Source organism: Peromyscus eremicus, chromosome 12 (genome assembly GCF_949786415.1).
Source record: "Peromyscus eremicus chromosome 12, PerEre_H2_v1, whole genome shotgun sequence".
In the NCBI taxonomy this organism is placed as follows: domain Eukaryota; kingdom Metazoa; phylum Chordata; class Mammalia; order Rodentia; family Cricetidae; genus Peromyscus; species Peromyscus eremicus.
The window spans coordinates 58,849,554-58,866,709 of record NC_081428.1 but is presented as its reverse complement, the minus strand read 5'-3'; the positions used below and the strand labels follow the sequence as shown (position 1 = coordinate 58,866,709).

Genomic DNA, 17,156 nt, shown 5'->3' with positions numbered 1-17,156 from the left:
GACCTCCCCTGAAATGACCTGCACATTTTCATCGGCCCCACCTCCATGCCCAAGCTGGGGCATACCTAAAGGTACACAGAGAGGTGAGCCCCTCCAGGCCAGTTCAGCAGTCCCTAGCCTCTGTTCTGGCCCACCTGCCTTCCACCACGGGTCCCTGTCTTCCAGGCCACTGGAAAAAAAAAAAAAACACGCCATCTATTCCAACACTCACAGTCTGTAGCTCTTCTCCACCAGCGTGTCAACTGATAAGGTCCCCGACTAAGCTCCTGGGAGGGGATTTAGGCTCCCTGGCTAAAACATGAGCTGCCTCACACAGCTTTATTGATTCAGTAAAATAAATCTCTGCAGGAGCTAATATTGACTTTGGCTATGAAAATGGAAGTGAAAAACCAACCGCATATTGATTGGGGAAGGAACGCAGACTGGCTGTTGGGGAGAAACAAAATACAATTCCAGCTGAGAGGTGGCCGCAAGGGTGTGAGGAAGAGCAGGAGTCAGGAGACCCAGCTCTGGCTATCAATAACCCCTGGGGCATCCTTGCGCAAAGGACATAGCTCCTTTCTAGGCCACAGTCCCTCTAAAGTAAAAGCAAATGGGACAGAGCCAATGGTCCCCAAACACCACTGTATGGCCAGTATAAAGTTCAGCTCTTCTAAGTCACCAGTTTCTGGAGGCATCCTCCCAGAACCTCCCATACGATGGTTAAAGTATGGTACCTTGCTTTGGGCACAGAATGGGCAAGACTCACCTTAGTTCCCAGGCCACACCCTGGCTCTGGGAGCTGTTATTATTGCTGCTGAGTATTCTAGGAACCTCAGGTGGGTCAGCTTCCCAGACAGACGGATTGAGAGATGGAATAAAGGAGGTTGTAAGGAGGGGCAGAGGGAGTGGGCTAAGTGTGTGAACCCAGCAAAGAGCTAGCATATGTCAGACAAGGGAGCACAGATAACGGGGCCCTGTACATCAGAGTGAATGAGGAAGGGACAGGCTGGTTCTAGGCTGCCTACTGTGGATTTGGCAAGCCTGGCTTCAGAAGGCCCTGCAGTGGTCTAAAGAAAAACAGGGAGGCAGAGACAGGCGGACCTTTGTGAGTTCGAGGCCAGCCTGGACTACAGAGCGAGATCCAGGAAAGGAGCAAAGCTACACAGAAAAACCCTGTCTCGAAAAAACCAAAAAAAAAAAAAAAAAAAGAAAAAAAAGAAAGAAAGAAAGAAAGAAAGAAAGAAAGAAAGAAAAGAAAAACAGCTGTCATGGTAATGTGGGCCATACTCCAAGATTTTTCTGACCACCTGGTCCTTTAGCAGACCTCCCCAACACTGTATGTACCAGAACAGCCAGTTCAAGCTCTGGGCATCAGTGAGGCCTCAGAATCCCTTCAAGGATCTCCTAGAGTGCATGGGCACCTAAGCAGCCTTAGGGCAGAGAGGCCACCAACTTTACTCATTTTCCTATCTGCCTGGAGCCCTTAGTGTTCTAGTTCAGGGCTGATGGACTTGGAGTGACAATGAAAATGACTTGGAGTGACATCTATTCTAATGTTGAGGTAGGCAGTCAGGGTATGGTGACATCATTGGAGCTCCCAGTGCAGAAGCAACCATCAGGCAAGCGGTACAAACTAACTAACTCATTCTTCTCTCTCTCTCTCTCTCTCTCTCTCTCTCTCTCTCTCTCTCTCTCTCTCTCTCTCTCTCTCTCACGCGTGTGCACACAAAGTGTGTGGTCCTTATACTCCCTCCTGGAACAGTGAGGGGGACCTCAAGGGCAAAGCCAGGACTTATGGGAAACAGTCAGACTCTGAATCCACGGAAGGGTCCCAGGGTCTAAGTGGAATCCTGTCCTACGGGCCCTCACTCCCCATATATGTGCCTGCTCTCTGAGAGCCTGGCTTCCTGAACTGCTAAGTTCTCATTACCTTTCTCTGCAGCTCCTTCAAAGTGCATCGAGGTGAGGCGTCCTAGCTCCTGTATCTCTGCCTCCAGCATCCTGGAGGGACCTTCAGGCCTACCTTCCCTTTGCCTTCGGTCAAATCCTCACCATCCCTAGGACAACAAGCTGTCTGTGTGCTCACGTGTGCTGCCTTACCTGCTCTTCCGGATCCATCTATTTATTGTGGGACCTCTGCTTAGCTTGTGCCTGGACCAGCTGAAGGATTTTACATGGGAAAATAGGAAGGCATAACAATAGCACATGTGACTCTGGGTACTCTGTGTGAGTAAGTGTGTGTGTGTTTGTGTGTGTGTGTGTGTGTGTGTGTATGTAAGTCCCTACATAAACCCAATGAGGCCCGGTGTATGACAGATTCCTATGACTGAATCCAAGGGCTGGGAACAGTCTGCAACCATCTCTACCAGTCCCCAGGTCAGTAAGATGAGAAGGGAATTCAAGGGCTGGGGATGTAGTCAGTGGTAGATTGCTTGCCTCGCAGGAGTTCAGCCTCCAGCCCCCCCCCCCCCAAATAAACAACAAACAACAACAAAAACCTTCTAGGAGAAAGGAACTTGAGGACTGGAGGTTGAGAGGATTTCCTGAGTTCTGGGGTCCGGCCTTGCTTCAAGGGCCACATACCCACCCTCACCAGTGGTGGCTCTGTTCCCCTGCTGCAGAAACAGGCCTGGCGCCCACTCCCTAATCCAATCTGCAGCTCCAGCTTGTTAATTTTATGCTTCATCAGCTGGCAGTTGCAGGAGCCTTTAGCTTAGGCAGGCGTGGATCCTCTGGCATGGTCTGGTTCTCCCCCACCGCAGCCTCCTCCGTTTGACTTCTGGGGGGTTATTTGTATTTTTAATTATGTAAGTAACGCATGACTACGATCCTACTGTAAAAATATTTGAGCACTAAAGAAAAATGAACACATGGCTCCTTTTATACCCTTCCTCCACGGAAGTGCTGAAATGGTTCGCTTTATGCCTCTAGTTGATTTTGCGGCAGAAATCCATCCTGTCTGCCTGGTGAAGAGTAAGAATGCTCTGCTTCTGAGAACGACTCTGCTTACAGGTCTGGGCAGAGCCACACATAGGGTTGGAGAATGTAACTGGCAGGGAAAAAGGCGTAAGAATTAGTGCAAAGCGAGCTGGGGATGGAACGAGAGGAGGAGTGTCCTTACCTTGCGGTCATCTTTGAAGGCATCAGCTGTGGCAGTGAAGTGTGGGATGACCTTCTTACAGTGTGGGCACCCTGGGGGAGAAGGGACAGAGTGTCACACATGCCTGAAGATGGCAGAGCTGGGGCCACTCTCTGGAATTTTGGACTGTCCTTTCCAGGAGCCCCACATCCTGCTCACTCTGCCGGGGTTCCTTTGTTAACCTTGCCATTCAAATGTCTCCCACATCTCATCTGTGGGCACAGGGCTTTGTAGGAATCAATGCCACTGAGTCTGGGGACACCCCTCCCCTAGAACTTCTCATCTGCCATCTGGCCTAAAGGGAGGTGGTGATGGAGTTGTGCAAAGACTGCCCTGGAGACAGACCAGAGGAGCTGGAGCCATAGTACAGAGGGACTTGGGAAGGACCACCTGTGCTCAGGACTCCCTGAGTCTATCACATTGTTCTCTTGCCCTAGGGATGATGGCGGGTCACCTCTCTGCTTCATGGCTGAGGAGGCAGTACTGGGAAGATGGGGTCGGACGCAGCAACTCTGCCCATGTTCCCAAGGCCCCTGCTTTGCGGTTAGCTTCCTCCCCTTCAACACCCTCTAGCCCTTTCTACAGTCTTGATCTTCAAGGCAGCAAAGGATGTGCTCGAGTGAGGCTGGGAGGAAGTTGAGCTACAGAGTCATCAGCAGCCCCCAGTCCCTGCCCCAGGGAAAATGGCCCATGAAGGGCTGTGGTATTCCATGTGTGGTTCTTGTTTCTTAGTCTGTGCATCACTTTGACCCCCTCCTGCTGGAAAGAAGTGCAGGAACCTATTTGTGGGCCATTTTCCTCTTTCAGTCACAGAAGCTGGGGAAGCCACAGGCCACACTGGCCTTTCCCTCGGGGTGAACAGATCAGAACCCAAACCCGCCCATTCTCACATTCATTCGCCAGATATGAGTGAGCAGAACTGCCACGGATAGACAGCTTTGACCCTGACCGTGCTAATCGATTCCGATGAAAACAGGTTGGGGGGGGGGGGGTCCCATGCCTGCTGGGAGACCTGGGTCCAGCAGCAGCTTCCTGACACAGGCTTGTCTCATCCCACTCGGGGAGGTAGACAGAGCTGATTCTGCAGGGAAAAGAAATGGCTTTGCTCTTCTGCTTTCTCCTCTTTAGAATGAGCTAATAATGACTGGCATTTCAAAGGGTTTTGTGAAACTAAATTAAGACTAAGCTACAAATTTAATCTGAATTTAGCATCTGAGTTGGTTCCTGAGATGGGTGGGACCACCCATATGGCCAGACCTGGGGAGCAGCCAGCTGGCCCCAGAATAGAGGGGGGATGATGGGGAGGGACTCAGGGATTTCCCAACATCTGATGCAGGAAGAGAAGAGCCCTGGGATGGTTATGGGTTAATTCGGAATAAAGGAGCCCATGTGGCCGCTAAGAGACAGATGACTTTTCAACTACCTAAAATGGCAATCAGAAGTAACACCATTAATTTGGCCTAACAGAGACACGAAGCTCAAATTCATGAAAATGTCATAGTACAGGAGTGATGTTACATAATTTCAAAACATTTAAAGAGCACAATCTATTGGTAGACTCATCCCGTGGGCAGCTACAGGCCCTGTGAAGGGCACAGGCCTACTAATAGCATGCTCGCAGGGTGGGCCGAAAATAATCTACCCTAAGCCCCACAATCCGGTTTCACTATTAATTTTCCCTTTTTAACCTCTATTTATTGAAAGCACAAAAGCCAACTGTCAGCCTAGTGCAAGTTCCCACGCCGTCAATTTTAAAATACCGAGGCCTCAGACGCATGGCTTCTTGCATCTCATTGTCTCATTATCTAAAGAGAGTGCATGGCAGATGGATACCTGGTGGGGTGGCGATGGCACAAAGTGCATGGGCTGTTTCTAGGAGGCATCAGGTGGGCCAGAGTATGCCATGGCTTTTTAAAATGTGGGGGTGAAAAAACAGAGCATTACCTCTATGAAGTAGAAAACCCATTAGGCTCCCTGAAATGGGAAGGCAGAGGAGGCAAAGCTGGAGGGGATGGGCTGGAAAACTTCAACCCTAGAGAAGGAGCTGAGTTGGTCTAGGAAGGGCAGTTCCCATGATCAGATCTTGCAGAAAGGTGTGGGTATAAAGAGAAGTGGGGAATAAAGAGACGTGTGGGGAATAAAGAGACGCGTGGGGAGGCAGATCTGGGGGAGAAGGAAAGCGGCAGGGAGGCCAGATGTGATAGACTAGCCTTTTCTTTTTACTTTAAAATTTTATCTGGTACTTGACATTTCTGCAGTATTTGGATTCTTTATATATAAATAAGGTGTGTGTGTGTGTGTGTGTGTGTGTGTGTGTGTAGTTCACAAGTAAGTATATTACCATCATCAAGCACAGAAAGACAGACTTCTTGGTTCTTAGATTCTGCCCCCCACACCCCCCAAAAAAGATGTAGCTCCCAGGAGTACTGGGGCACAGTCTGAAGACAGAAAACCAGTAAGAGGTGGGGAACCCTAAGGATTAAGCCCTTCACCAGCAATTGAATCATTCCACAGCACTGCTGTGGCCATGACCTGGTGTGAGAGAGCTCTTTCTGAGAAGACTGGGAGCCCCTGAGGCCTGGCAAGGATATGGCTCCTTCTCCTACATTCTGGGTGCCGCCTGGAGAAGGGAGGCAGACTAGTCTCAACTGGCCAGTTTGGGAGGATCCCTGTGGACACAGAAACCTGTCTGCTCTAGTAGCCAGTAAGGACTTTGTGTCTACCACAGATCCCTCAGTAAGGAACGAGGAGTGGCCTGGGCCAAAGAGAGGGGGCATTCCTCAGGAAGCATTTTGTCTAGTCTTTGTGAAGTTTTGGTGGCTGGTCACTGAACTGATTGTAGCCTACTGGATGCTCCTACAGAGATCAGTCCTGATGAATTGTGCCCGTGGCAGAGACAGAGTTGCCTGGGCTGCGGGAAGGGCCTGCCACAGGTCTGGAGCAAGCCCCCAAAATCCTGGGTCTCAGCCCTTCACCCTCTTTTGCTCTGAAGGGGCAGGCAAGGTCTTTGAGGAACTCAGTAAGGATCTTTGAAAGCAAATCCCTGAAAGAGGTCGAGGCTGCAGGGAAGGGAGGCTGCCCGAGTGTGCTGGCTGCCTGAGGGATGGAGTCTGAAGTCATGATCTACTAGGGCCTCTCAGACAGTCGTAGTGACCATAAGAGACATTGCAGGCTACTGACACTGAACAGTGGGGACAGGAGCGGAGCAAACAGGAGGGCCGGCCACAACTGGGTGGGTTTACGACTAGACTGAGTGCCTGGCTTCTCTGTAGACAGAGACTTTTATTATCCTCACTCCATTAAGCTGAGCTGTAACCTGGGGGAGAGAGAGAAGGGCAAGGGAAGAGTGGGACATTCTAAGATGCTTTCCCTCTAAGTGTCAATTAACAACTTCAGAACGGGAATGCACAGAAACCCGAGGTCACAAACACCGCCCTTAGCAGACATGTCGCTTCCTCAACTTGTACTCTGATTAAAATGAGAATCATGGAGCTTGCAGGTGAATGTGCCTTTCCTACAACACGGTGTCAGACTCAAACAGATCAAAGCCTGTGCGAAAGGTCAGTGGAGGGAGCTCTCAGGCCTTGAAAGAAAGGGCAATGCCAGTGGAAGATTAGGAGGAGAGTGGAAGGAATTGAGTGTGTGTGTGTGTGTGTGTGTGTGTGTGTGTGTGTGTGTGTGTGTGGCGGGGCCCAGTGGGGGGTCAGGCAGGCATATAGGGGGAGTACAGGCAGCATGGAAAAACCCAGAGACCTAGGCAACTGGTTCCCACCACATACAGAGCCTGTAGGCTTGAGAAGAGAAAGACATTCCCAATGAGGGCAAGAACCTGACAGAAGGAATCAATGAATTTTTCAGGCCCTCTCAGCCTTTGGGGAAATTGGGAGTCCTGCTTGAGGTATAACTGGTTTCAGAGTTGACCAGTAGGTGTCCTGGTCCCTGCGGAAGGGGCTCTTTTTGATGGGTGGGGCCGAGCCCTCTCACCTCCCTCCTCATGAACACAAGCTACTTACAGGGGGCATAGAACATGACCAAGGTGTGCTTCTTCTTCTTCAGGGTATCCCGGAAGTTATCCCCCATCAGATGTAATACACTTGTCTGTTGTTCTTCCCACGTGGGCTCTGGAGGTGGGGGAGCCTCAGGGCTGCAGAGGTTGGGGGGGGGGCAAACATGAGGAACTGCTGATAGACAAGTGCAAACCCCACCCCACACCCAGCCACGGTGGAACATAAACGAACAAACAACTTTGCATTTCTTCTGGGATTTCATTTTAAAACCTCGGTTCAAACACCAACAAATCCGTACCATCCATGAAGAGGTGGGAGACGTGGCCCCATCTGAACACAGGCACCCCCCTGGTGTGGGTCACCATCACTTCGGAAGGCCCAGAACCTCCTCCACCTGGCTCCCTGGCCCTTCCTGCCTGCCTCCTAGGGAGTCACTGAGTGACCTTCCATCATCATCTTTGAAGTGTTTGTTCTGGCAAAGAGCGCGCCAGCCAAGTGAGGGAGGCCCGGGCTCCAGTCCAGATTACTTATGAGACCTGTGACTTTAAGGAAAGTGACCAAACTCCTCTGAGTCTCCATTTGCTTTTCTGTTACACGAGAGAGCGGTACCCGGGTGGTAAGGAAGGACACGGAGTGTACATGAAGCTCCTGCTTGGTCCAGCCTAGAGAAGCTGGGCGTGCTCATAAACGGCGGGCACTGGATAAATTGTCAGCCATTTTCCAGTTTCTGCTTCTCTGCTGTCTCCCATCCCATTCTGCCTCACACCAGGATAAAGCTCGTGGTAGTTCAGATCTGAATGTCCCCCGAAAAGCCAATGTGTTTTCAGAGTGGTACTGTCGGGAAGTAGTGGAAACCAAGGTGGGGTACAGTGGGAAGTTTGTTTTCGATCACTGCCAAGAAACCATAAAACGACACTTCCCAAACTGAGGCAAGACCAGCTTTCTCTTTGTAAGTTGATTGTCTCAGGGATTTATTATAGCAAGGGAAAGCGGACTAATGATGAGTTTTATCTATTTTTGAGACCACATCTTGTCATGTAGCCCAGGCTAGCCTAGAAAGTGTTATTTTCTGGATTCAGCCTTCTGAGTGCTCAGATTACAGGCAAATGTCACCACACCCAGCTCCAGGTCTTTCAGAAGCCTCTGTCTTCCTTGCTTCCTCTCCTTGCAACCCCTGTCTCTTGGTAAGTAAGGCTGTACCAAGCTGCCGCATACACCCCCTCCCACTACATTTCCACCACAACCCTGAACCGCCATCCCAGGACTCGGTTTAGAGTGGCATGGGGCCTCTCTGTCACTTTTCACAAGCCCTCTAATAGTACTTCCTAACTTCAGTGTTCCATGTCTCCCACAGCCTTTTCTTCCTCCAGCTCTATTCCAAGCCTCTGCAATTCTCATGAGACCTTATGTGACTCCCAGGATCTTCAGGGCCTCCCCTGGCTGTGGATAACCATGAACTTTTCCTCTCATCTTAGCCTGTTTCCAGCCAGAGGCCCCACTCTTACCTCAAACCCCCCAACACTTGGAATATGTTTTATTTTTCTCTCTAGTCCCTCTTGCTCCCCCAAATTCTCAATGTTGGCCATGGTACCCTTGTGCCGGTGACCAAGACCAACCCTCCCCTTTTCTCTATGCTCTAAGTCCCCTGACTACATGGTTGATGGCACCAACTTGTCCCTTCTGTTTGCCCAGCCCCTGAAGGCTGTTCCACTGGCTGTACATGGGCAGGCACATCTTAGCAAGCTGGGCCTTGGCCACCTGTACACCCAGCAGTGAACACCATGTTCCTTGCCTGGCACCAACTGCTTGCCCTGCTTCTGGATGAGACCCCTCCACTTTCCATCCCATAATCACCTGCTGTCCTGACCCTGGAAGGCTCCCTTCTAAATGCCTCAAAGAGCTATTGCTTGTTTCTGGGCAGTGACCCTAATCTCTCTGAATTTCAATGCCTTCCCAATGAAATAGGAATAAAAATTCTGGCCTCAGCAGGATTTGTGGATGCAAAGAGGCACAGTTAAACTGGGTTTGAAATTTGGTTCAGGGGTAGAACACTTATCTACCATGTGTGGGCCCTGAGTCTACTGCCTTCCTGAGCGAGACTGGGACAGCAGGCATGATGAACCACCTGCTTCAGAAACCAGAAGGGAAACTGAACTCTTAGTCTCCTTCAGAACCAGACCACTCCCTCCAGCATGGCGGCATGGCTATCAGGCTCCTCTCCTGGAGAGCAGAGAAAAATGGGAGCAGCAGCTGAGGGTGGAACCTTGCCACTTTCTTTTCTCTTGCAAGAGGCATCTCCTGAGAGGCATCTCCTGGGTCTTACACTATCTGCACTCCTATTCTATATACCAGGGTTTCTCCAAACACCATGGCTGGGAGCTCCATCCACATCCTTTGAGTTCAAGCTTCAGGAATAAGAGTTTCAGAATCTGTATGTGTTAATATACACTTGCCACATGTGGCGTGTACTGGATGCACATCCAGGTTTGAGGAGCAATGCTGTAAGAAAGGACATCAATCCAGCTACTGCTATTCTGTCCACTTTCCTTGTTCCAAGTCTTGCCTCGCACACGGGCATCATTAGCTCATGTATCAAGGATCTCTGTGAAGGCCAGAAAATGGTTTCTTTCTCTTCCTTTTCCCTCCTTTTGGTGAAATGAGGACACATCCTTCAATATTAAAGTTCTGTACGGACCCTGGAGTGCAGTGGAAGACAGGGCCAGGCTGCAGCAACATGGTTCTGATAACAGCTCTTGCTTCTCTGGCATGATCAGAGGTTGCTCCTTTTCTCGGGGCATCAGCATCACAGGCCAACTTCCTCCATTCATGGAAGGGAATCCCGATAACCGAGGCTCAAATTCCTCTGGGTCTTTGGGTCAGCAATGACAGAACCTCTCAGGCTCTCTGCACTTGCAGGTGGCATGGGCTAAGTTGTGCCCCCAGATTCACACTAGAAGCCCTTATTCCCCAGGACTTCAGACAGTGACTGTATGTGGAGGCATTAAGGTGAGGTCACTACAATGGGCCCTTCATATAGTATGCCTGGCATTCTTATAAGTGGAGGTGAGGTCACAGTGCCACACACAGAAGAAAGAGCATGTGACGACAGGCAAAAGATGGCCACCGTGGTGGTTAGTTTTGTCAATTTGTCACAACCTAGAATCACCTGGGAAGAGTCTCGATAAGGGACTGTCTATCACGTTGACCTGGGGGCCTGTCTGTGGGACTGTCCTGATCACCCAGGTTGATGTGGGAAGACTCAGCCTGAAAATGGGCAGCACTATTCCTTGGTGTTGGGCCCTAGACTATACAGAGCAGAGGAAGTGAGGTATGCTCAGGTTCCTCGCTCTGTTCTTGACTGTGAATGATGTATCCTGATGCTTTGAGATCCTACCTTGACCTTGTTATAGTGAGGGACTGGAACCTGGGATGGTAAGCTAAACAAATCCTTTCTCCTGCAAAGTTAATCTTGTTGAGATATTTTATCACAGCAACAGATATATACAAGCCAAGGAAAGGCCTCCAAATAACCAACCCCACCAACATCTTGAATAGCCACTTGTGACATGCCAACTAGACTCTCATGCTTTGTTATGGAAGTCTAGAAAACTAATGCACAGGCTGAGGGGCTCTGAGAAATCTTTGTCCCCAGTCCAGAATCCTGGAAGCCAGCACTGCGGACACTCCAAGACATCCAGTTGACCACCAATACGTGGGGCAAATGAGTTCAGTTCTGTGATGACAAGCTAGTGTGCCCTTCCTGTATTCACAGATGATGAAACCTGGGGCAGAGAAGGCAAACACTCACTGAAGCTAATGGAACATCCAGAACGGTGACTGTTGCCTTTGGACCCACACTGGAAAGTGACTTGAGATTTAGGGAGTCACCTTTCTTGGCTCCTTGGGCCCCAATTTGAGGACAAGGGTGCATAAAGTTCACTTCTGTGGTGGTCTGAATGAAAATGGCCCCCATAGGCTCATAGGGAGTGGCATTATTTGAAAGGATTAGGATCTGTGGCCTTGTTGGAGGAACTATGTCACTGGGGGTGGGCTTTGGAGTTTCAGAAGCTCAAGCCAGGCCCAGCGTCTTGCTCTCTTCCTGCTGCCTGCAGATCCAGATGTAGAACTCTCAGCTACCTCTCCAGCATCATGTTCCCTGCATGCCGCCATGCTTCCCGCCGTGATGATAATGGACTAAACCTCTGAACTGTAAGCCAGCCCCAACTAAATGTTTTCCTTTGTAAGCATTGCCGTGGTCATGGTGTCTCTTCCCAGCTAAGACAACTTCTCTTCCTCAAGGCCATCTCCAGGGGCTGGCAGCTAGTTAATTAGGGCACAGTATCAAAGGCCAAAAAAACTTACTTCTGCATCCACTCAATAAGCTGATTCTTCGTCCTGAGTGCGGGTACTGCTTGCTGCTCACCATTCTTAAAATACTTCAGGGTAGGAAAGGCCGAGATGTGAAATCTTCCTGCCAGGGCCTCGTTGACGGTGGCATCGACAGCTGCAAGGACACCAGAGCTCTGGGATGGGGGAAAGGCCAACCATGCATTACAGCCTCAGAAGTGGTGCTGCTGGAGAGAGGAGCCCAGCTGCCAGCCCAGCTCTCCCCCAGGCCTCGCCAGGATCTAACTGGAGGGGCCTGGATCTCCGGGCTTACAGATCACAGGGAGCAACGAAACCCTGGCACATCCTTCTCTTCTTAGGGACGGGCTAAGAGGAGGCTTCTGAATCTGCCTCACCAACCACGCTGGGCAGAATAGGGCCTTCTCCTCATAGTCAAGGTCCCATGGAAAGGAGGAAAATAGGCAGAGGGCCCCCAGTCAGCCACAGGAACATGGTCTCCTAGGCTTTCCGCCCTATTCTGTCCCTGGGAAGGGTCCCACTAGCCTGACCAGGATGTATTTACTAGGGGACACGGAGGTCCTACAGGCCTCCAGGGACAGGAAGAGCCACTTTGGGACTTAGAGAAAGTCACAGTGACTCTCGGAGCCAGTGACTCTTTGGAGGGAATGGTAAGGACTCAGGAAAGGAAGCTCACCTCAGTGTCTCCGTGGAGGACTTCAGCAGCACTCTCAAACTCCGGCTTCATCTTCTTACAGTGCCCACACCCTGCGGGGAGAATGCAAGGAAAGGTGTTTTCATGGCCTGGAGGCCCTGGTGTCCCCGTGCTGCCTCCCTGAGACTGGCTGGCATCACCCCAGGAATCTAGGTACTGAGAGACAACGAGCGCCATATAAACAACATGTGCGCCCCATGTCCAGTCCTGGGGTGCTGGGCCATGGAGCAGGGCTGCTGCATGTCCTTACGTGAGTCCTACACGGTAGACGCTGACATGGTCGCTGTTCTACAGGTGTAGAAACTGAAGCACCAAGACGATGGTGGACAGCTGCTTGAGACTCACAAGTCAGAGGTGTGCCGCAACCCCAGCAATCCTTCGGGAAGCCCTCTGGAGATGGCACAGACCTCCTGGTACTGTGTTATTAGCAATGATTACTATTGCTACTCACTTTCTCCGGGCTGCAGGATGGGAATAAGAACCCACAGAAGCCAAAACATGGGAAAAGTTAAGTTCTGAATCCCTACAGGAGAAGGTATGAGACACTGGCACAGGACCTACAAACTAATGGCATTTCCTTGGGCTAGAACCTGCTCTTCCATTCCTTACAGGCGTACGAATGCATCCAGATGTCACGAAGAACAGAATTTGATATATTAAAAAGCAAACAGGGGCCAGTGAAAGGGCTCAGTGGGTAAAGGCGCTTGCTGCCAAGCCTGATGACTTCAGCTGGATCCCTAGGCTCTACATGGGAGCAGGAGAAAATGAACCTCTACAAGCTGTCCTTGGACCTCCACATAGCACATATAAGCTATAATACATATATATGCATACATACATGCACACACATACACAAATAAATAAATGCAAAAAATTAAAGACATTAAAAAAAACCAGAAACAAACAAACAATAACAACAAAAAAATCCCAGACACTTTGTGGGTAACATTAGGGGATCAGAGAGTTCTTTTATTTTCATTGAAGGAGTGGTTTCTGGCTTTGGATGCTAAAGAGCCTGAGTGGTGAGGAGTCTTGACAGCTGAAGGCCGCCATTATCAGAGAAGACCTTCCACGTCTTCCCTTCCCAGAAGTCACCTGAGCAACTCAACTGACGTTCCTATTTCCATCTGGCCTTGCCGAGGATGGAGGTGTCTGCTTCTCCACAGCACTGCAAAGCTCGGCTCCAGGTGGTACAGTGACAGAAGACTTCAGCCCATTGTCACCCTGTCCCTGGGGAGGGACAAGGGGCTCCAGAGTCGCCATTCTGCTTCCTGACAGAATCCTAACTGAACACCATGCTGCTAGGCAGAGCAGTGGGGACAGGACTCAGTCAAGGACAGTGACTCTCACGGCCTCCAGCTCAGGCAGTAGCTGCCAGTCGTGCCCACATGCTGTCTTTTCCCAAATGGCCTTTGGGCAAAGATATCACAAACCTCCCCCTGGAGGCTCCAAAGTACCCAACTGACAGGCAAGAAAAGGACGTGGGGACCCTGCAACTTCTGCTTAGGGAACTCCCCACTCCTGCTGGGTTAAAACACAGAAGGGAAGAGAAGGTTTCAGGCATTGGGCTCTTCCAGTCTGAAGACAGCGAGGACCACGGCCCGTGGCTTGGGACAATTTAGTGTTCACGGGATGTTTTGAGGAGATGAACCAGAGAAAGAGCCTCCCTATGGCTCCTTCCTCGATGCTGTTCATTCAACTGCACACTGCTGGACTCTAGTCTCAGAATCCGACTCCTCCAAGGCAGGACCTGGGAATTTTCTACCCTGCGCTTCCACATGAAGCAAAGTGACCATCATGTAATTGACATAATAAATAGTTACTGAACAGCAACAAGACGAACAGGCGTAATGAATCTGAAGAGAACAAGAGTGACCAGGGGCTTGGGAAGACCATTGGAGGACACAGATGAAAGGACCAACTACACAAGCACCAGGAACACAATGACCCAATCTTCAGAGGACAAACAGCCTCAGAACACAGATGTCCCCAGGCCCCACTCAGGAGTGCAGAGTTCTGCGGCAAGGCAAGGAAGACCACTGGCCCAGAAACTGTCCCCAAAGGTTCCTCCGAGACACTGAGCACTGGCCCCCAGGGCTGCTTCTGGATCGGGTAGGGGTCATCTGACTCTACTGGGCCTCATCTGATTAGAGCTCCATCAACTCGAGAAGTGTTAAAGCCATCATTATTTTGAATTATAAAAACATACTTTCCAGAAATAAGCATTTTAGCATCATTACAAACCATCTGTCTTTCCCCCATCCCCTAAGAATTAGGTTTAAAGGGGAAGGGGCAGGCTGGAGGTTGGTCGCCTTTCACACTAACATCTGTACCTTCAGACTACAAGCAGATCCCCAGGAATGACCACAGAAGCCCTTTTAATAGAACATACTTGAAGCATCCAGAGTGGGCGGTGCTACTTTCCTGTCCCTGCACCTCGCTCCAGTCAGAAATGTGCAGCCTGCAATCAGCTGGGGACTCCGAGCTAGCCTCTCTTTCCAGACAGCTGTCTCAGCCGTAGGAGGGAGAAGAGGCAGCCTTGGAGGCTGAGTCTGGGGTGCTAAAGACTCCACTACAAGGCCTTCCCCGCTGATGCATCTACCTCCAAATTCATGAGTAACTTCTAAGGGATCCCACCCAGGTCTCGGCACTGGGCCCCAAGAACTCATGTCCTAGACTAAATGGTTAGGAGGCTGAAGTGGTCCCTTTCCCATAAGAGGTGGGTGGAGGAAGGTGGGGGGCCCTACAGATGCCCAGGCTCGGGTAACCTTCCATCCTCAAAAATATGTTAGAAGCAAAAGAGGATAGTCTATGGGAGGTTCTGCTGGCTTAGCGTGAAATACATTATGATTTAAAGTCATTGGCTTGAATTAAAAAGAGAAGAAGAAATCCTTTGGGGTTTATGGTCAGGATGATGACGTTCTACAGTGCTTACAGGGACTGCACAGGGCTACCTCCAGCCCTATGCTTCCTATGCCCTGCTCAAAGTCCACTCCATTCTCCTGCCTGAGGCCGACCTCCTCTCAGTAGGCAGAGTGATTTCACCTGTATAAGAAGCCTTGGAAAAAAGCAAGTCCAGAGACACCCCTGCTGTTGGGGGCTGGGTCTGTCACCCCAGAATTCAGCCTGGCCTAGAGAGAAGGCAGGGAGTGACCACTGCAGAGGCCTAAACTTGCATTTCCAGAAACAAGCTAGCTCAGAAAAGGTCCCCCAACACTCTGTCCCCCGAACATGCTGTGGGTGACACTGTTGGTAGGGCCTGGACAGTGGGATTGCCACAGAGGTCAGTGGATGGAAAACAGGAAATCCTACTAACGGAAAATGACCGCTTCTTTCTAAATGTCCTAGTTGATGCGGCAGGATCCTTGAGGATGAGGGAATGCACCTTACACTCCCTTCACGCCTTTATCAAGTTTCTGTCCTTTGATGCCACTGCCCTGCTGGGGTGGAAAATGGGCTCAATACCACCTGCCAGCTTCTATCAACAGAGGGCCAGAGGCAGGCTCAGAGACTGAGAATTGGCTCACTGGGCAGAGGAGCTGTGATCAGCCACAGTGCTTGTGTTGGGCATGAAGACAGCTAAAAACCTCTAGATTCTTCTGCTCACATGGACGGCTCTCTCTTGTAACTTCCAGCCTTGTCTCTCGGGGCTGAGTTAGGAGGAGTTTGTTTTCTGTACACAACCATTTAAAACTATCCCAGCAGCCCCACGAGACAAATGACAGAGATCAGTGGGTCCCTTTTACTGTCAGAGCTTGTGGCTCTAGGAGATGAAATGGTAAGTCCCCTCAGGGTCCCCCTCCTCATCACAGCCCCACCCTGATGGATAAGACAGCATCCCTCCAGACTACCCCTGTGGTCCCCCCTCCCTGCTTTGGGCCCCACTTTGAGTCTTTCCAGTTCACGTCAGCTCTATTGACGGAGCTGTTTTTCTTCTGGTCATAAAATACTTCTTACTCAGATATTCCCACGGCATTTAATTTTAGGTTGCCTTGTGACGGATCAGTGCTATCTCCTGATATTTATGAGCAGCTAGGGTCTCTTTTCACAATATAAATCATATCACATCCCCTTGCTTAAAACTTTCCAAGGGCTTTCCGCCACAGGTGGTAGACTAAAATCTAAGCTCCTTATCATCACCACAAGCCCAGCACCATCTGGCTCCCACCTGCCCATCAGCCTCGGCTCAGCTCACTTCCTCCCAACCTTCACGCTATAGTCTCTCTATCACATAAGCTTACTTCTACCTCAGGACCCTTGAATGTGTTCCCTCCTCACCTCAAATACTAACACCCCCCACCCCAGTTTATGTGTAACCCTTCTTAGGCTTCTGCTCAAATTCCAATCTTACTCTTAACCCAAAGGGGCCTCACCCTACTGTTCCCAGTCTTGACTACTGTCTCCAGCGATCACCAGCCTTCTAGATGCTGGTCTAGCATGTCTCAGACCTATGATAGAGCTCACTGGAAATCATTAGGTTGTCCATTCTAGCATCCTCTGCTTTTCGAATGAGATCCCGAGGCTAGGCACTAAACTTCTTCAGACAGAGTTTATGATGAGAGGCCCATGAAGGTCCAGAGGAGGGGAAAGGTCTGGCTGAGTAACGTCTTCCTCCTTAACAACATCTGTTTGGGGGAGCTGTGGTGATACACAGTATCTGTGCTGCCCCAAGTCCCAACCTCCTTCTGTGTGTCCCTTGCTATGTGAGCTGCAGGACAGTCAGGAGCCTTAGATGTGGGGAGTAGGGCTCTGGCCTGCTGCTAGTGTCCTCACTGTGATTTGACAGGCCATTAAGTTTTACGGCCCAACTTCCTTGTTGGGTATTTTTTTTTTTATTATCGGTGTAAGTGTGCTAGCTGCTAACTCCATGATCCACAGAATTCTGACACTAACACCTCTATCCCATTCTTCTCTAGCTCCAGGGATGCTGGCCTCTGTTACCCCAGAGCCCTCAACCTCCTCTGGATTA

The 17,156-nt window shown here is 50.4% G+C and overlaps 1 protein-coding gene across 4 annotated transcripts in view; it reads right to left on the bottom strand.

Annotated features, from left to right (window-relative positions):
• Pdia5 (protein disulfide isomerase family A member 5) overlaps positions 1–17,156 on the bottom strand; it is a 93,588-nt gene that overhangs the window by 3,596 nt on the left and 72,836 nt on the right. For all 4 annotated transcript variants that reach the window (XM_059277104.1, XM_059277106.1, XM_059277105.1 and 1 more), the window contains 4 exons: positions 12,170–12,240; positions 11,491–11,651; positions 7,135–7,265; positions 3,104–3,174 (listed from right to left, as the gene is read on the bottom strand). In XM_059277104.1, the coding sequence (XP_059133087.1) occupies positions 3,104–3,174; positions 7,135–7,265; positions 11,491–11,651; positions 12,170–12,240 (434 nt within the window). The remainder of the gene's footprint in view (positions 1–3,103; positions 3,175–7,134; positions 7,266–11,490; positions 11,652–12,169; positions 12,241–17,156) is intronic.